This window comes from Chamaea fasciata, unplaced genomic scaffold (genome assembly GCF_029207755.1).
Source record: "Chamaea fasciata isolate MVZ Bird 193981 ecotype frontalis unplaced genomic scaffold, bChaFas1.0.hap1 SCAF_14, whole genome shotgun sequence".
NCBI lineage: Eukaryota > Metazoa > Chordata > Aves > Passeriformes > Sylviidae > Chamaea > Chamaea fasciata.
Window position 1 is genome coordinate 6,436,757 of NW_027094099.1, and position 20,837 is coordinate 6,457,593.

A 20,837-nucleotide genomic window follows, 5' to 3' on the forward strand; every position below is an offset into this window, starting at 1 on the left:
GGCAGCCAGGCCAGGGCTCATTTCTCACCCAGCCAGGGTAAAGGGTATAGTTACAACTCTGCTGTTCAGCAAAGGAGAAAAGCAAATGAATCCCATTTGGAAAAGCTGGGTGGTGGATGGTTACCCAAATGAATAGGGAACTCCGAGCAGAACAGAAGAGCTTAGAAAATAGTCCTTGAATAAGAGCTGGAAGCGTTTACTGATCCAGACTGCCTGTGAAAGAAGGATTTAAGTTACATTTTTTTAAGGCATGAGGCAGTAGGAAGATGCTGATTTCTGCCTGCTGTGTGGAAGGATTGCTAAGCGCTTGTAGTGTTCCAGGGGAATTAAGAGCAGAGCAGAGAATGAGTTGGGCTACTTCCTCAAAACCAGTTTAGTTTTTCAGGAAAGATGGAGGAGAGAGAAACCTGCTGTGTAACAGCATTCTCTCTCATTAGTCCTATATGGATATTCACATTTGACAAATATTTAGGTTTAAACAAAAGAAATGCACTGTCTCAGCAAGTGTGCCACTTACCTTAATATATTTAATACATCTTGTTCAATTCTTGAAAGAAAAAAATCTAAGAAGTTTAATTTGTTGAGTTTTGCTGCAGGAGTTTCCAAGAGAAAAGTACAAGTTCCCAGTGCATTCTCAAAAGTACTTGTGCATTTGGCTGCAGTCTGTGCTTTATCAGGTGTGACAACACACACAAAACAAATACCTGCTCCAAGATTATAGTGGCTAATGGATCGAATGGGCAATTCCAAAGTTTACAACCTGAAAAGACAAAGCTATAGAGAGGTACAAAAATAAAACATGAGATGAGCTTGGTTCCCTGTAAAAGTCTAGATGTGCAGTCCAACAGTTAAAGGTTAATTAAATTAAAAATGTGATTGTGCAGGTGTAGCCATTTCACTTAAAATACTCAAACTCGGGCAGTGGGGAAAAAATGTGATTTAAAACAAGTTGCTGAAACCTTTGAATTTATCAAAAGCTTAAGAGCACCAGAAGTCTATCCTTTTCTTTTCCAGAGTGAGTTTTTGTTGGGTTATTGCTTGTTGGGTTTTTTTTAAGTATATCATCCAACCTTTATTATTAGGAAAGAACTTAAATATCTAAATGAAATATTTATTTAAGTTTGCTCACTTAAATTTATTTACATACAATGAGTTTCAGAAGACTGTTAACCAAAATAAATCTCAGTTGGGTAAAGACTTTGAACTAGAGAGAGGCTGATAACAGGAGACACTATTTAAAAGGTTAACAGAATTTAACAGCTTTGTGGTACACAAACAAAAAGGGGTATTAAGATACAGAACTGGATTTCTCTGAAAATTATTTGTGTTCAAAATTATTTTAACAATTTACAAGGAAACTGTTATTTCCTTGTAGTCTTTAAAAACACATTAATACAATATAAACAATTAAGGCTTTTAAAATGCAAAACATTCAGTAGTTGAACTTGTAGATGCCATTATTACAGTGTTGGATAATGGTGGAACATGATGGAAAGTATTTAATTCACATACATTGGTACAAATGCTACTGCATGACTAGATTTAATTGTGTCATGCACCTCTAAAATACAAGTTTAAAAAATTAACTTCTCCCCTCTCTTGGTAAATCCAGAGTCACTTGCATGAGCTTTATTTTGCATTTCCTTAGAAGACTAGATTTAGAGATCAGGTAAGCATGGGGTGACTAACAGACTCACAGCTAAACTGCTGATTTGACACAGGAATTGCACGATTCTGGTGGCAGCTTGAAGACGTTACTAATCTGGAAGTATTTTGGAACTTGGCTAAAATATGTCAGGTTTGTCTGTGGAGCTTTTTTAAAAAACATTTCATTGTAAAAAGATGCAGTCAAGGCAATTAAGACAACAAATATTTAACTTAGCACTGGAGAACTTGGGGTGACTCCTGTAGAATTCATTTTTGTATGTTCCATCAGTCCTTTCTTCACTACGGTTACATGTATGTGTAAAAGGTGATTATCACAAGTGGTACAAATAAGGGCTGTGCAGCTGGTGACCAGATAAAAGGATAATTGAAAATTGCTTTAAAACAAACAAACAAACAAACCTAGATAAGAACTTGTTTTGCTGAAAGCTGTAATATAAACCAAAACCGTGTCATTTAACATTAAAGCTCTATCAGGTTATTGTGGGCAAACTGCTGACAGTATTTCTCATTCCCTTAGAAAGAAATTGCTATAAGGAATTAGCGTAATACTGAGCAAGATGTAACAGATTTAGAACAGATTTCTGTGGCACAGCACAAACACTTGATACGTCTATAGTTCTAAGAATTGCTATCAAAGTTGTGAGGCTCAGCCTGTAAACAGTGACTACACACTGCAGAAACACAGGGAAAAAACATTCACAGGTGCTATGACTTGTCCAGTATAATCTGATAGCAACCTGCATTAATTGGGGGTGTCTTAGCCAGTACAAAGTGTATCCAAACCAAAACCTGCTTACTTCATCAATGTCTGGACTGTAACTCCCTGACCAGGCACACTTTTCAGCATGTTACAGCACTAGTGATTTCCAGAGTTACCAAAATACGGGTGAAGAAACCCTTGCTACAGTAGGTTTGTCCCTTGAAATCACTGTAGCTACAGTCACTTTTTTTAAGGAGTTCTCGAAAAGTTTTTCTGCTTGCCAATCCCTAAGAAAAAGAAATCCAGAAATACAAGCATACTGCTGTAACCCGAGTATATGGAATGCAAACATAATTAACTACTGATGATAAAAAATGCAAAAGCTGGATTACAAATAGTTTAAAGTCCATATGCAGGTTCCTTGGTTCGCTGTGACTATCTGCAGTGTCTTGAAGACACCATCTACTACTCTGCTTTTCCAAGCAAAAGAAGGATTTTATTTCCACAGCAATACTTTTTTTCCTGTACTTAACAGAATCAGTGGTAATATCTACCCATGGAATTGGCCAAAATCCCCATCCTGGCACCTCAGAGAGAACCTGGTTTCAAACTTTCAGTGTGAAGGGCTTCACTGAAACTCAATTGTAAACAAAACAGTAACCAAGATAAACCAGTTTCTGGCTCTGATTAATTTGCTATAACAAAAGCCCCAAAATTAACAGACCTGTTGCTGGCCTGATAACAGAATACTAGAGAGAAAATCGGCTGTTTTGCTGGTTATTTTGGAGTTCCCCAAAACAAGAGATGAACAAACCCAAGGGTGTTCCCAGTACTCAGCTGATTGAAGTTCCTAAAGTGATTTAAGACACACTGGTGTTGGTTCTAATTGCAATTTTGACCTTTTCCTTGGCCAGTAAGCAGGAACAAAAGCCATCACAAGGTTTCTGACAAAACTACAAGTTATCCCAGCTTTTTTGGAAACACATTCAGAAGAAATCTAAAAATGCTAAACTAGGGTGAAATTTTCAAAACTGCTTAACATAAACTTAACGTTTCAAAGTTACAGCTGAAGTTTTAACTCAAAACGCCCATCCAAATTTTCCTAAGGGCTTCAACAAGGAAGGAGAACATGAACTTTCAAGACAGATGGAGCATCCCATTCTTTGATCCAGCTCTGTGGTGGAGAACCTCAGTTTGTCTCAGCTAAAGGCTTTGGCTCATGCGACACTATTAGATCAATCCCCATATGTTTCACAATAGGTATCACTTACGGTGGATGGGCCCTAAACTGAAATTGGGTCAGCGCTAAAGGAAGTTCAAGAGAGTAATTTAAAAAAATAACCAAACTCAGCTGAGTTTGTGTCCCTGTCCACCCCCAAGATCTCTGTGCATTTGGCTGAGGGTTTGACTCTATCAAACAACCCCATTCGTTCACTTCTGGCCACAGAACACCGGCCCTGCCCCAGCCCCTGCTGCCCTGAGGGCACAGCTCGGCCAGGGGGGCAGCACGGGCAGTGCCTCAGCCCCGTGGGCACTGAGCACAGCAGCTGCCCTTGATTGCAGCAGTGTTGAGACTGAGCTAGCAAAAGTGCTGGAACAACTTCTGAATTGTCCCCTAGGATTTCCCTAAAATACCATTATTATGTTGCACATTTTTCTGTGTTGTAGAGGCAAACATGGAGTCTTGACTTTCTAGTGAAAATTAACTGAGTATTTAAAGGTTTTAACCTTGAAAAACAAGGAATTGCCCATTTCAGCACATGAAGCTTCTCCATGAACACAAGTAATCCTACGAACGAGAAAAAGAATGGGGAAGGCAGATTTCAGCAAGTTCTCTAGAGAGAACTCTCCAGCAAAGAGAGCTCAGTCGGATAGCAGCTGACATTGACCAAAACTGAACGTTAGGCAACTGACATTTAATAAGAATATCTGGGGCTATCAGAGGATCAGCACAGCTAGTCCTGACTCTGAAGCACAGTGAGAGTGAAGAGCAGTGTGTCCAGGGACAGACACTGCCAACCTGCCAGGAAATGAACCTGCTGGGCATTACCTAGGTGAGAAAACGTAGCCACTGCACGCTGTGCCACAGCTATTTGTGTCCAAAATAACAGCAGAACTAAGGACGAAGCCTTAAACAATCTCAAGAGGTAGCATAGGGACTTTTATGTTCCAGCTTCTCTTTTCTCCTTAGCATTCCCCTGTGGCACTCCCCCATCAAAGCAGATCACAGCCAAGCTTAAATTCATTGCTTTTCTCCTGGCCAAGCTGTGAACAGGAGGGAGGTGTACAGGAACACTGAACATCAGACAAACTCTGTAAATGATGCGGTTTGAGAAGGTGTCACTCACCTCTTCCCATCTTCCCACTCAACCCTAAGAGTCTCTGGCTAGTTATGCTGGAAGAAAAAGGATGAGCATTTGTCAAGATGAAATGCCATTTTCAGGCCTTGCACGTGACATTTGCCATCATATGCTGGACTGAATGAGCATTTTTTAGAGTTGGATTTTTCTTGCTATCAGGGTGTTCGTTCTTCACCATAGCACAGATGGAAAAAATGGGAGCAGTCTATGGCAAACAAACTACAGCTTGTTATTTTTGTTTTTCTGTAGTATGCTTTCTAATGAGGATTCTGCATCAATTCATGTGCATTTCCTGAGTCACCTGTTTAATGCTGCAACCTCTAAAAATCTACTTTTATATAAAATAAGCTCTTAATTCAGCATGTTGTCTGGAAGGATGTAGTTTGTATAGATTTCTCTAATAAGCATCCTAATGCAAAGACCTGATCAAGCCAAGAGCTGACTTTGTTACAGAACCAGTGGAGCAGGAACATCAACTTTACCTTTCACTTGAGTACTTCCTGCTGAATGCACAAGAAAATTCCATTTCAAGAACTCAAAACTGCCTTTTATTACATACTGGAAAATTTTTTTCAGAAGCTTGTGTATACAAGTTTGAAGAAACATGACAATAATGTGAAATACCAAGTGAGTAAGAGCCTGCCTGGCAAGCTGAGGTTCCCAGCAGAGCCTGTGCTTCCCTTGGAGCTCGTGTGCCTGTGAGCCACAAGAGCAGCTCTGCAGAGACACTCTGAACACATTATTTCTTACAGGAACGACAGGGACAGCTACAAAACGTAGGTTTTGCATTGTGTTTAAGTGAATTTTCAGGAAGGCTAATTTCGTTCTCTGGAGTTACTTGGATCTGCTTTGTTGGGTTGCAGATTCCATGAGTGTCACAAGAAAACCGGTGCACATTTACAAAGTGCCTTATAGAAAAACATCTCTATGGCAGTGCTCAGTTTTTTGCTAATCTTAAGAATACTTGTATGTAGCTTTTTTATGTCACAACTATAATGCAACAACAAAAATTCTATGATTTTGTTTTCTGTGCTAGCATTCACCTAGTGGAAAACAAGTTCTACTCTACTTTTCTGGACACTTTCATATATATTATGTAGGAATTTGCAGCATGTGCACGCTAAATTGTATAAATAAAGTACAAATCTATACCCTTTTGCCAGAACATGAGCTGGAAAAAAAAAAAAAGAAAAAAAAAAAAGGCAAATGAAGTAAACAGAAGTAGATATTGTCTTCCTGGTACTCCGAGACTATATTGTGCAATACTGTTTTCCAAGCTCACTTCATACAGAGAAAAGCAATTCTATTCATGTGTTTTGATCCTCGGATACTGTCAGAGATACCAACTGTGACAGGTGCTTTTGGAATGGCTACTCCCAGTAGGGCATAAATTAAGCTTCCAGATGAATTTCATTTTGGGTATTAGGAAGCTCAACTGCTTATAACTTTTGCCACTAACACGTTCAACTCATGCAGCCCTAGATTTCAGGAATTCTTTACCTTTTTTCCAAAGCTTCAAGACCTGTAAAGAAAAAAGGATATTAACAGAGAACAGCATGCCTTCCATCTCAAATACCCTGAAACCCTTTACTGCTCTACTGCAAGCAACTGAATTATCTGGGAGTTGGAACTTCATGATGAGCACTGCATTTAACTCTTCTTCCTGTGACCAAATGACCATAATTCCTCTAACTACAGTTTATTAAGTTTCAGGCACATCAGTCTGAAACTGGAAATGTTACATGAGTTCTTCTAATACCAGCAAGTGTCTTAGGCAAAGAGATAAACTCCATAGCCACAACAGCTAGATTCCTTCCAAAAGGAGTTAAAGTGGCAATACTGTCACTGAAAATAATAACAAACACTTAGCTTGACATATTTATTTTTCAAGGTCAATAAATAAATGTAAATACACAAATTTGGAAAAATCTTAGTAACAGAATGTTTTTAAACAACATTCTGGCTTAAAGTCTCTGTTATTGACACTATTGGAATAGTTTCTCATCTACTTAAAGTAGCTAAGTCATTATGTTGGTGATCCTCCATCACATTAATTTGTTTGAAGAAGTTAGGCTGCTGCAAAGGAAAAAAGACATCAACCTTTGCTTTGACATAGAAAATTATCTGAACTGCATACATTAAGTATTAAAATTACTTCTCTGGGCATGACTTTTCTAGAGAAGATATTTTTAAATTTACAGTTTATATATTAGAGACCTCCTACTGTTCATTACTTCATCATTATAAAAGGGAAATCGTAACAAAAGTGGAAAAAAACGAAAGAGGAAAAGGCATGGAAGAAAAGTGATACAAATTGGCCCTTTAGTTGGTAAGACATTCTTCCCTTATCTCATTTTCATTCTAGGTTGGTAACAGATGTGTGTGATGACTGGTTGCCATCAGTGCAGCAAGTTTGCCTGAAATAAATGTCAAGTGACTTTTTATCGGTGCCTTGTGTTAGACACCCACTTTTCTAGACATTCTCCAAACACCTGGAAGCAGGAATGTCATATTCCACCTTGGCTTGCCCAGGTTATTCTGTGTGAACACTAAGGCTTAGAGCACAGATACAGAACTTGTCCAGGAGAAGCAGCCTTTTTCGAAAGTATCTACAAATCGCTAAATAGAAATTTTTATCAAAAGCAAGAAGGTAATTGTTATTGATTTAATGGGAGTGGAGGAAGATTTGTGGTTCCCTCAAAATTCATCAAGTGTTCTGTTTCTGCATTCTATAAATACTACAAGACGCAACATGTTTATTTGGTTCCCATAAATTAGAAAAATCTGGTTTCCAAAAATTCTAAATTAGTGATTTAAAAAACAAAATATTACACCTGACCACCTTTCAAACCATCTCAGAGAGCAGTTTTACTCCTCTCTCACCCCTTCAGAAGTGTGCTTTTTTTAAGAATACATGATTTATAAAACAAACAAAAAAGTGTGTTTTTAACTACAGTACACTTGCTTAAATATACAAGTGGACACGTTAACGTCATGTTGAAGTTCAAGGTACTTCTGGATAAAAGGCAGATAGTTAGTTATTTTAACTCTGCATTCTTATATAGAATAACGATTATTATAGACTTTAGTATCCTCTCATCATTCATCTATCATATGGAGAGGTCAATAAATAAAAGCTTATCTGGTCCAGTTTACCTACAAGAGAAAAAATAATAAAAGAAAAAGAAGTTACCTATAAAATTACTTGTTTAACCCTGATAATATCTGAGTTGCCATACCCAGTTTGTAGTTGCAAGAAAAGCAATCAGTATTCATCTTGCTTTTTAATAAATGCCCCATTTTTTCATGACAATTTTTGTATGCTGCCTATCAGGTCACATATTCTTGGGGCAAGAAAGCTGGCCAGGAGATGCAGTGATAGCAGTAACAAGTATAAATCTGGGTTCAAAAAAAGAACATACCAGATCCAGAAGCAAAGAAATCTGGACACACTGAGGAGGCAGTGCCCAGCTGTTATTTGGGCTCTTGTGTCGTGGAGACCATACCCAGCCTAAGATATAGTTTCATACTATGGAATTAACACAGAACTCCATTGTGCTCGTGTACAGACTTCAGGAAAAAGCCTTACACAAAATGAATTACCTTTGTTTAGAGTAGAAGATAAAATAGCTTACTAACTGTTGTAATGAGTAATGGATGTCACTATGACACAGGACTTGCCATGAGTTGTGTGTTCAGCTACAAGGTGCAGTATTTCTTATGACTAACTCAAAGCACAGCCGCATCCAACTGTGGTTTGGAATTCCCTCTTGAGCAGCACGCGCCATGACTTTGAAGGAAGTCTGTCTGATTGTTACAAAGTCATCCATCCTCTCTTGGAACATGAACTAAATCCATGGGGTAATCAGGCACAGGCGGCATGTAACAGGTTTGTCTTCCTTTTTACTCCTTGTTTTTGCTTCTGAGGACATGCACTTGGCTCCAGGTGGAATCCATTTTCTGTTACAAGAGAACACAGCTGTTCTTCTCTTTCTCCCTCTCCTTCTCTCGAGGCTCTTTGCGTTTGCGCTCGTTACTCGCGGATTGTCTTGCGCTGGCTGGAGAGGCAGCACCTTGTACCTGCTGTGTAGGGAAAATAACACGGGAATAAACCCAGCACCACTGCACATACAGCCTGAACTGTCACTGTGTGCTCAAGATCACAAACAAAGAGTTTAAGTGTTATGCAAACCAGCAGAATTCAGGTAGGGGTTTTTGGTATACCTACTCTAGAACCTCCACAAAACTGCACATTTATTGAAAATGAAGTCAGCTGAATATATATTTCAAGTTTCATGTGTCACTTCTGTTGTGTCCACATATTCAGATCAGTTTCAATAAAATATGGTTTCAAGCATTTTCTGGCACTTCTGTGTTATTGTACTGGAATTTTTTCTTAGTTTCTCTTTTAAGTACATAATCCACATTTCACTATCTGCAGAGTAAACTGTGGTGTGGACCATGTGATAATGGTAAGGCAGCAGCTTTTTGTGACTAGAAACTCTTTAATAACTTGGCAAGGGGGTTGGTATACAAAGGCAACACAAGTTTTGTTAATTCATCATCTATTCCCTCTGTTACCCATTCATAGCTGCAAATGAGCAGGCTCTTAATCCTGTTCAGCAGGTTCTTCAGTTCCCTCTGCCTTTGGCAGCCAGCAGTTACGATTCTGTGGTTTAGACAGTGTGCTATTAAAGCAACGAGCAGTGCAAATAACACAACTTGTACCTGTCAAAATTCTTGTTTCGTGCTTAACAAACTTATCAGTTAATGGTTCTGAATTACTTCAGTCCAAAGATGCAGGCTTTATATAGATTATTTCTGATGTATTTGTACATAAAAGCAGTTCTGGAAGTCCTCAGTGGTTAAGAACTCTCTAAATCCAAAACACCAACTTAATATTGTCCTTGGCACAGAAGATTCAGTTAAATTGCACTTTTGCATAGACATGTGCATTAATCACATTTCCAGAAGATTTTGAAATCAGCTACTTATGGGTATGGGATGGAAAGGTGTACTGGGATAAACTGTGAATTGCCTAATTTGGAACAACAGAATAGATTCACATGAGATCACATGCTAATTCACCTAAAAATGTACAGCAACAAACTTCTGCAAGACAAAATCAAGACAAAGCTTCAACTATTATAAAAAAGTTTAGTAGAATGCTCTTCTGCAAGTAATGTAAAATACTAGCTAATGGCCTCTTTTGAACGTGATACATTAATTCATACCATCATTACAAATTAAGCAGTATAAATGAAACCCTAATTTAGAAGGTTAAGCCTGCTTTAAAGTATTTAAATATTTGTAGTTGCCACATCTACATGCATACTCCAACAACTGTAGCATATTCCTGAAGATTCCTATGTTCACCTAGGCAGAAATACATACAAGCACAGATGTGTCTATGCAGTTATTAATACTTTCTAAAAGTGATGATCATATTCTGTAGTACTGTTTTCTTACCTGGACCTGAGCAGCTGCCTGTTCTTGTTCCTGATAGTACTGAGAAGCTCTCCTGTCCTCCTCTTCCTGGAGCTTCTTCGCTAGCTCTAGATCACTGATTCCTTCTGGGATCTGTTCCCAGTTAATCTCTTGATTCTGCTGCTCTTGTTGCAGAGACAATGCCATCAGATAATCCTAAACAGTAAATTTGTTAATTAATGCTCTTTCACAGAGAAAAGAGTCAAGTCCTATCAGGTGAATTTTTCAGCATGTGCAGCTACACAGTACCACCACTTTTCTCCTAGCCTTATCGTCAAATGGAGATCAGGAATTTGTTTCAGAACCTGTTCATAACCTTAGCTGCAGAAAGGCTGAGACCAGCTACTTTACATGCCTGCTTTCACAATGCCTAAGCTGCAGCACAGAACAAACAAAAACTAATTAAAATTTTTTGCTCTCAGGTTTAAATTCTGGTACCTAGACAGCAGCAAATTCTCTCTCAGATTTTTTTTATTTATTAAGAAGCATCTTATTCATTTTCCCCTAATATTTAAAAAACATGAACGGTGATCACTGTAAACTTGTTCAGAATGTAAGATTTCCAAGGAACTTCGTCTTGCTCTGCACTTGTGCATTAACTGCTACAACTCAGCCCCACCTCAGACATGATTTCTGCAACTCTGTGTCTCACGAGTAACCAACAGCCACCATGACACACAGTCTGCTGCCAGGTTCCTCCCACATTCAGCCAAGTGGGCAGCTGAAGGGAGTTTGTTATGTAGGAGGAAGTTCCACAGTCTGCTTCTGTTTCCACATACAAAGCAGAGGTGACATTTCACCTGAGTGAGGACTTGGCAGAAGTGGATTCTGAGAGATTAAAATCCCATTTTCCAGACTATCCAGTCTTACTTCTCCTCCCTCAAAACCATATTAATACTTTCAAATGGCACTTTTGGGAACCCCAGTCTGATTACCTAAAGTCTTACAGTCCCACATATGCATGAGTATACACACATATCCACACATCTGTGGAATTACACATAAATATGACTAAAGATCAGTACTATCTTCCAGCGGAAAAGCACAAATCCAGTACCTGATCTATTTGATCCTGCTGCCCTCTGTAGACAGTTTCAGGGTCTGATGGAGGCCGCAGGTGGAATTCAGAGTCACAGAAATTCCCGTCACCATCCACGTTGTGTAAGCTTTCCCACACCACCTTCTCTTCTGTAAGAAAGCCCTGGTCTGTCACCAGCAGGTAAAGCTGACCCTATACAGAAGAACAAGAAAAACTTGTAAAACTAAAAAACCCCAACTTTTTACAATCTAAGTAGCAGAAATGATACAAGTGTTGCATTCCAATAAACATTCATTTAGAGTTTTTAACAAGTTTAATAATTAAATAAATCAGCAAACAGCATTAAACGACCAGATACTAGTATTCAATGCTAAATTAACAGCCACACAATTTCTGTATTCCATCTTGAAACTCTTCACTCTTAATGAAAGTTCATATTGACTAGAAATTAACATAAAACATTAATGTATATATATATGAATGAATATACTAATATATATCAAGCTATATACCTTGACAGCTCTTTAGAAACACATCTAATAAGTAGATTTAAAAACTAGCAACAAACACTTTTAATCCCAGGAGTAATCAGATTAAATTCTAAAGGCAAGTTATGGAAACAAAGGTAATCTTTCCAAGCAATCCAAGAGGCATTACCTCAAAATGGCCATGTCTCAGACTTCATGTTTCCTAATGAGTTTTGATAGAATTTGAGGTCTGTGTCAATTGAAAGCTCTACATTTAAGATTCTTGCTATGACTTATCACCAATAACTGCTTGTGTTAGCATTTTAGTAATTTTACAGTTCCATAAAACCAAATTTCTTGATTTCAAAGTCTGAAATTATAAAATGGGCTGGTCTGGAGTGAAGGAGACAATAAGTGCAGATACCAAGGCACTGGAAGGATGAAATATAAGCTTAGGCTGTGAAATACAAGCTTAGGCTGAAGGAGTGGGAGAGGAGCTGAAATCCAAGGGAAATAACTGAAGGCGGCCCCAGGTCAGAGGAGATGGTGCTGCATGTCTGAGGGACAGCAAAGCAGCACAAAACACCTGTTCAGATTTCCATTTAAATCAATCCCTTTGTTTCATCCTACCTTTTTAATCAAGTTTTTAGTATTATACTCCAAATCGAGAATGTTGTTACTGACCATACAGCACATTAAGACTGAAGCCTCCATTAGTATTACTGAATGTACCAGATCAATACACGCAATACAAAACTTGTAGCAGGGGTTTAGCTGTAAAAATCAAGGCAGTTTATTGTGGCATCCACAAAAATCTGGTATTTGTATTCCAGCAGCACACGAAGGGTTCCCAAAGATCACTGTGCTAAAGCTGTACCAAAGCAAGAGGCAGATCCTGTTCTAATGATTTCTAAGGCTAAACAGGCAAGAAATGGAAACTCCGTCCATGCCCAACACATACAGAACGAGCTCCCGGAGTTGCCTGATGTCATTAAATAACTCTAAGAGAGATGCTGAAATTCCAATCACATCTCGTCAGTCCCACTCTGTTTACAGCCACCCCTCCTGGGGCTGGGAAGTCACTTGATGTAACAAAAATATTATTTGAAGACTCATGTGCAGCAATTATTCCAATATTACCTAATACCATAACACAGACCTATACACAAGGCCAGATGGAGCGGATAGAAAACCCAAACCAAACAGCTAACACTGCTGCATGTTCAAGCTTGGCAATGGGAGTTAACCAGCACAGGGGGGATTCACAGACATAGACACAAGCGTCAGCAATGAGTCTGATCACATAACATGTTCAAAGAATCATCTGTCCCTTGGAAACCTGATTAAGGGCTGAACAATACTCCTGACACTTAAGATGACCTGAAGAAAATAAAAGGAAGTAGTTTCGCGACGTTTCCAGTTTGCACAGAATACCTATTTCACAACATTTTGTGTATAAGAAGTCTTCAAAAAGATGTAAAAAAAAATTCCCAGAATTTCTAAGATAAAATGTATTTGAACTTCTACATTTTATTTTGATCAGTACATCGACTCAAAACCTAAAAAAGGGGGTTATGTGTATGTCTCTCAGGTTTTCCTCTATTATGCCCATACATTTTTAATTACAGCCCATAAACTGTGTAGCTTAGTAACACTGAAATTGTGAATACGAGTTTTCCTATCTCCAAACTATTATAAGCTTAATTTTACCACACACAAATATTGCAGCATATCATTGCCTTCATGGAATTGGAATCTAGTGTCTAAGGATGGATTAAAGCTAACATTTTTTTGAAAGAGACCTGTTTCAAATCTTTAATACAATTCATATTCTTACTTTGTAAGAATTTCTCAGTCGAACACTACTTGTAAAAATGTCACGTTAGAGTAAGGAATAGAAAATAAATGTAACACAGCTCCCTAATGAAAGGCAATAAACTGCATTACATACCACCACACAACCTGAACACCAGCACTGCAACTCCAATGCCAACTGCATACCTTAAAACATTCTGCTTCACTTGGACAAAGCTCAGCAAACCAACAAACACAGGCTCCCTAGTTCCTGATAAGAGACAGAGTTCCTGTTCACATTATTGGAATGAAAGAAAACTGGGAAATCACAGATCAGAGATCCAAAGTCTTATTTTTAACCAACTAATCTGTTCTCTACATCATATTAGTATAATTAAGTTGAATCCCACCAAAAAAAAACCAAAACCAACCAACCAGGACCCTCACAATATTGCTAATATTCACAGAGTCTTTGGCAATAATTTCATCTATAAAGTAAGAGGAGTTGGCTCTTTCGCTATGAGCTGTAATGTGCAGCCTCTCATCACGGGTTTCTTCCTTCTACTTGCAACAAGAAAATAGAGGCCCTATCCACACACTGGCTTGGTGGGCACCGTTTTAATGCCAGGCACGTTCTCTTCCCCACGCTGAAGGCACGGCCACATCCAGGGGCACAGCCAGGCTGCAGCAAGGAGCGATCCTGGAAAGGCCTTTTATCCGCCGACCTTCGCGCTGCCTCCGAGCCGGGGCTGCACCGAGCCGGGCCGCGCCTGGGGCCAGGAAGGAGCCGCCCTTCCCCGGCACTTCCCACAGCCCGGGCCGGGGCTGCCTCTCAGGGACAGGGACAGCCCCGAGGACAGGGACAGAGAGCCCCCCGAGGGACAGGGACAGAGAGCTCCCCGAGGGACGGGGACACACGGCCCCCGAGGGACGGGGACAGAGAGCTCCCCGAGGACAGGGACACACGGCCCCCCGAGGGACGGGGACACACGGCCCCCCGAGGGACAGGGACAGAGAGCTCCCCGAGGGACGGGGACACACGGCCCCCCGAGGGACAGGGACAGAGAGCTCCCCGAGGGACGGGGACACACGGCCCCCGAGGGACAGGGACAGAGAGCTCCCCGAGGGACGGGGACACACGGCCCCCCGAGGGACAGGGACACACGGCCCCCCGAGGGACAGGGACAGAGAGCCCCCCCGAGGGACGGGGACACACGGCCCCCGAGGGACGGGGACACACGGCCCCCGAGGGACGGGGACAGAGAGCTCCCCGAGGGACGGGGACAGAGAGCCCCCCGAGGGACGGGGACACACGGCCCCCGAGGGACAGGGACAGAGAGCCCCCCGAGGGACGGGGACACACGGCCCCCGAGGGACGGGGACAGAGAGCCCCCCGAGGGACGGGGACACACGGCCCCCCGAGGGACGGGGACAGAGAGCTCCCCGAGGGACAGGGACACACGGCCCCCGAGGGACGGGGACAGAGAGCTCCCCGAGGACAGGGACACACGGCCCCCGAGGGACGGGGACAGAGAGCTCCCCGAGGACAGGGACACACGGCCCCCGAGGGACGGGGACATACGGCCCCCCGAGGGACAGGGACAGAGAGCTCCCCGAGGGACGGGGACATACGGCCCCCCGAGGGACGGGGACACACGGCCCCCGAGGGACGGGGACACACGGCCCCCCGAGGGACGGGGACAGAGAGCTCCCCGAGGGACGGGGACACACGGCCCCCCGAGGGACAGGGACACACGGCCCCCGAGGACAGGGACACACGGCCCCCGAGGGACAGGGACACACGGCCCCCGAGGGACAGGGACACACGGCCCCCGAGGGACAGGGACAGAGAGCTCCCCGAGGGACGGGGACACACGGCCCCCCGAGGGACAGGGACACACGGCCCCCGAGGGACGGGGACAGAGAGCCCCCCGAGGGACGGGGACACACGGCCCCCGAGGGACAGGGACAGAGAGCCCCCCGAGGGACGGGGACACACGGCCCCCGAGGGACGGGGACACACGGCCCCCGAGGGACGGGGACACACGGCCCCCGAGGGACGGGGACAGAGAGCCCCCCGAGGGACGGGGACACACGGCCCCCGAGGGACAGGGACAGAGAGCCCCCCGAGGGACGGGGACACACGGCCCCCGAGGGACGGGGACAGAGAGCCCCCCGAGGGACGGGGACAGAGAGCCCCCCGAGGGACGGGGACAGAGAGCTCCCCGAGGGACAGGGACACACGGCCCCCGAGGGACGGGGACAGAGAGCTCCCCGAGGACAGGGACACACGGCCCCCGAGGGACGGGGACAGAGAGCTCCCCGAGGACAGGGACACACGGCCCCCGAGGGACGGGGACATACGGCCCCCCGAGGGACAGGGACAGAGAGCTCCCCGAGGGACGGGGACATACGGCCCCCCGAGGGACGGGGACACACGGCCCCCGAGGGACGGGGACACACGGCCCCCCGAGGGACGGGGACAGAGAGCTCCCCGAGGGACGGGGACACACGGCCCCCCGAGGGACAGGGACACACGGCCCCCGAGGACAGGGACACACGGCCCCCGAGGGACAGGGACACACGGCCCCCGAGGGACAGGGACAGAGAGCTCCCCGAGGGACGGGGACACACGGCCCCCCGAGGGACAGGGACACACGGCCCCCGAGGGACAGGGACAGAGAGCTCCCCGAGGGACAGGGACACACGGCCCCCGAGGGACGGGCACAGCCCCGGGCCGTGCGGCGCCGTGCCGCCGGCTCCAGGGCACAGCCCACGAGGCCGAGCAGCGCACCGGGCTCGGGCAGCGCAGGTGACCAAGGCACACAAAAGTGGCTTTCAAATTCCCCTCACCGAGAACAGAATCAACGCTTCACAAAACGTTTCCACCTTCAGAAAAATCTTAACCGACCATTTCTAGAGTATTACCAGCTTATCTTTTAGATTTGTTTTTAAATGTGGGGATTTTTTAACAAATACCCAATCTCATGGGTTAACACTGCCCCCCACAATACCAGCACACACCAGACAGCCCAAAAATCTACTACAAGCTATAGTCAATAGGGATTAAAACAATAAAAGAAAGTCTCAAGTCCATAACTACTGTAGACACAGTTTACTTTAACAAAGTTATGACTAATTATTTATCCTAAGAATCAATATTTAGATATTGTAGACCAATGCCCAGATTTTATAGTTTCAAATATAAAAACCTTGAAATAAAGCTGAGGATAAAGCAAGATTATTGTCCCGAACAGGGATGTCTCAGTCTTCTGGTTTGCACAAAAATACCCTCTCTGAAATGCACAAATATAGGCCACAGGGGATGGTACTAGACCTCCTTTCCTTGGATAATTTCATAATCAGATTAAATAATTTAAACTACTTGTTCTAATGCAAATTACCAAGTTTCCAGCAATTCAGAAAACCGAAGAAAAAACAAAACACTCATCCAATAGCTCCATACAGTAAAGACAAAACATTTTAAGCCTTATATTTTGAATAGTATGTAAATATTCTCTTGGACTTCTGGATCAGATCCCTTCGTTTTTGTGAAGGTTGATGAATGAGTGTTGTTTTAATATTTCTCTAACAGTTAGAACATTCAGATATACTAATATTAGAAGGATTTTGTAAAGAAAGTACATACTATTAAATTCAGAGTAACCCTCAGCATAAGAACTGTATGCTTACTAAGAAATTGAAAAATAAACATGTTTTTAAGCAGTTGTATTCATTGCCTCTACAGTGCCAATCTTAAATGCCCAAGGAAAAAGTGCAATTATTGTTACAAAATGCACTTTGTATTGGAATAAAAGTACCTGTTGAGTTCTCAAGCAGAAACACAACATTTATAACACAGAAAACACACATACTTAAAAATCCAAACAGGTGTCTTGATACTTTTCATTAGAGAACACAGGTTCTATCACAAACAAGTCTGCGGGAAAAACGTTCCAACTGAACTAAGATCTTCTTACCAAACTGATCCCCTCTTTACAGTCCTGTTTTTCCTTGATCTAGGGAATTATCATTTGATGTATTTATTATCTGCATAATGAAAAGCAAAGGCAAAAAAAATATCACATTTTTAACTGCTGAAAATTATTGCTGTATAATCACATGAGCCTAGACTATTAATATGCAATTAAAGGGACAGGAAGTAGAAAAAATTATTACTTGGGTAAATGGAAAAGGTATGGAAATCCAAGTCCTTTCACTAAAATATCAGCCTTAAAAAAATCACACTGCACTTAAAAAATATCTCCAGTGTACAAGTCCTTGTATCAGCTGTAAATTAAACCTGCCAAATAGAAGTTGAAGCATTAGCTTAATTAGAATAATAATCACTAATTGCTCAAGCTGGGTTTCTAAAAATACACCAATTTTATTACATGGACATTACTTATTAAATGTGTGGTTTAGTTTTGATTAACTTTATAGCTGCTTTATTTATACATTTCCATGTATTGGTTTGGAGGGGGAAAAGGGAAAGGCAATACTAGAGAAAGACATAAAATAATTGCATCATTCTTGCCCTAGAAGTTGTACACCTCCTTTCCCTGGTATATGTTATGTCTCCAGTTTTCCCAATGGATGGGCTTTTCCTGACTACTGCTCAAACTGTGAGGAAACTCCATCTGCAGAGTGAGCACTAAACCCAGGAGATGCAGCTGGAATGAAGCAGTTGGAAAAAATCTCCACTCTGTAGCAACAATGCATTTGGCATTCATATGAGTATCCTGGGGGTCCAAAAATTTCTGGATAGCTGATCTTGGCTAAAAGCCCAAATTAAGTCTATTTCTGACTTGATACAAAAGACTCCCTAGACCTATAGCTACTGCAAACAGCTGGATAGGTTAGAAGAAGGCAAAAGAGTTACTGCTGGCCTTTAAATATCAATTTGTTATTTTCTGTCTGTATTAAGAAGTTCATTGATATCTCAAATTCTGTCATGTACCACTCAGCAAAAATCCAAATCAAAATGAATACTGTTTACAAGCAATAACCTCAGGAACTAAAACATGTAAATAACATGGAAATTAAACACTATCTACAAGGGAGGTCCCCATAATTATTGTGAAAAACAAGAATAATGGCCTCTATTTCCAAACTCAGCATTTCAGAATTCTAAGAATTCATAAAAAGCACAAGATTAAAACCATTGTGATTTAGCAGCAGCAAACCTTAAATATACAAACAACACTCTTCTTCAAATATTTTAACTTTTTATTTCTTAGGACTTGTATTTAGTTCTTACAGGTAAAACTCAAGACACAGATTCTTAGTCATTGCCTTAACCTGTTCTGTATTATTAATATTGGCTAAGGATATTTAACTCATTGAAGTGTTGCATTTTATTTCTATAAGGAAAAAGGATCTCAACTGAGAAGTACATGTTTACAAGTATGAAGCTGATAAAGCACAAACACACTCCAGGTTCTTGCCTTTAATCTGAATACTGGGCTGCAAAAGACTAGGAAGAGCACGTTGTTTTACAAAACTAATCTGTATTTATAGTCCACAGGTCAAAGTGATACTCATTGACTCTAAAGCAAACAATGTATTAGATTTTAAAGGCTTTAATAATAGCACAAAACAACATTATTTCCAGGAGGATTTATGCATTTTATCAGGAATAGCCTTTAAACAAAGTAAAAGAGGTATGCTGCGCCTCTAGATAGCATCTGTACCCAGAAAGTACAGCTGTACTTTTACTCTTTTCTTTTTTAAAACCAAAATATGTTGAGGTTGGGGTTTATTCTTTCCTCGCCGCTCCATAATGAAAGCATAAAACTGTACTTGCTTCACAAGCTACCACCAGCTAATCTAAGAACTAAATTTAGAAAAGCAGAGAGTGGAAAAACCATACTCAAAATTGTGATTTAAATGAGCTGCATCAAGAAGTGTAATATTTGACCACAGAGATGTATTTAATAGCTTTTGGTTATTTAAATGGAAGAAGAGAGGAGAAAGATCCTTTTACTTGCCCTATAGCTTTAAGAGAGTGGCATTGGCATGCACAGATTGAAAACACATCTCAGATGTACTCAAATCAGAAAACCAAATGTGTTACCTGCTTGTAGAGTTAATCATTATTTATGAGGACTGTTCAGACCTTTAGCTTAGGAGAAGTTACTCAAAATGCCAAAGATTAGCATTGACAGTCAAGATTAACTAACAGAGGGAGGAAAAAAAGACTAATAGTGACAAATGAAAGTGTAATTCACATGAGGTACGTGACATTATCATATAATGGCAAAACCAGTGGTTTCCTAACTTTTTTGCATGCTACGCATCTCTTCTTTTTTTGCCTTTATTTACATTTTCCCTAAGTACAAGTGTACATGAAATTAAAGTCTTATTAAATAACAGATAACCAAAACACAGTTTTTAGAGTTCTATACAAGGGAAAAATCTCATACACTACCATCCCAGCAAAAATAAAGTTGTTTCAGCATGAAGATGCTCCATAAATGAATGTAAACTTGCCAAGCCAGATTCTTCATTCCATGGAGGAAGGAGTCTCAGAAGCACTAACCAAGCTGACACTTGCTTTTTGTATCCTGGAATACTTCTTTCACAGCTGCTGCCATTTTGCTTCCCCAGATACAGATAAAAAACGGTTTTTAAAAATTCTCTTCCCTAACAAAGGGAACCAATATTGTAGCTCATCTCAACTTCTCCAAACATTTGGCATTTTGCACGTGGGCATATTCATCTACTGGCCCAAATGTAATGCAAACTTTTAGATCTTCAGAAACAAGAAATTAATTAAATTAACCTTATTATGCCAACCACAAACTGCAAGAAAATTTAAGCCATGTAAGAAAGTTAACACAGGGAGTAAACTGAACATAAAGGGAAAGGCTACAAGAAGATTTAAAGTAGTAATGGATCCCAGTGTCTAAATCACTGCAATCAGTAATTCCTAAGTAACATTTGCTACAGACCTTACATTCACTGTAAGCCATATTTACATATAACAACCTGGAATTTAATTTTTTTTCAAGACAGTGAAAAACCATGAGTGGCTTTGAAATGAGCACACAAAACACAGTAAAGACAAAAATGTTGGATGTACCTTGTATTTGGTCATGGTGCTGAAATGGTTGTTCCTGAAGAACACACAAAGTTCTCCCTCCTGGACAGCTGAAGTCAACTCACACAGTCCATGGTATGTCAATTGTGTGGCTGTGTTATTTAGGAACTGCTCAGCTACAAACCCTACAAAAGCAACACATACTGTTAAGTGTGTCTGTTACACACTTGCTAATATAAGACCTGGTAACAACAGTAGTATTTTTCCTATCTCCCCCCCA

The 20,837-nt window shown here is 41.4% G+C and overlaps 1 protein-coding gene across 1 annotated transcript in view; it reads right to left on the bottom strand.

Annotated features, from left to right (window-relative positions):
• Positions 1-1,097: 1,097 nt before the first annotated feature.
• The window catches only part of MINDY2 (MINDY lysine 48 deubiquitinase 2), a 34,385-nt gene continuing 14,645 nt past the window's right edge, over positions 1,098-20,837 (bottom strand). The window contains exons 6-9 of the mRNA XM_066196066.1: positions 20,600-20,742; positions 11,273-11,446; positions 10,198-10,371; positions 1,098-8,811 (exon numbers count right to left, since the gene is read on the bottom strand). Of these exons, the coding sequence (XP_066052163.1) occupies positions 8,692-8,811; positions 10,198-10,371; positions 11,273-11,446; positions 20,600-20,742 (611 nt within the window). The 3' untranslated portion in view covers positions 1,098-8,691. The remainder of the gene's footprint in view (positions 8,812-10,197; positions 10,372-11,272; positions 11,447-20,599; positions 20,743-20,837) is intronic.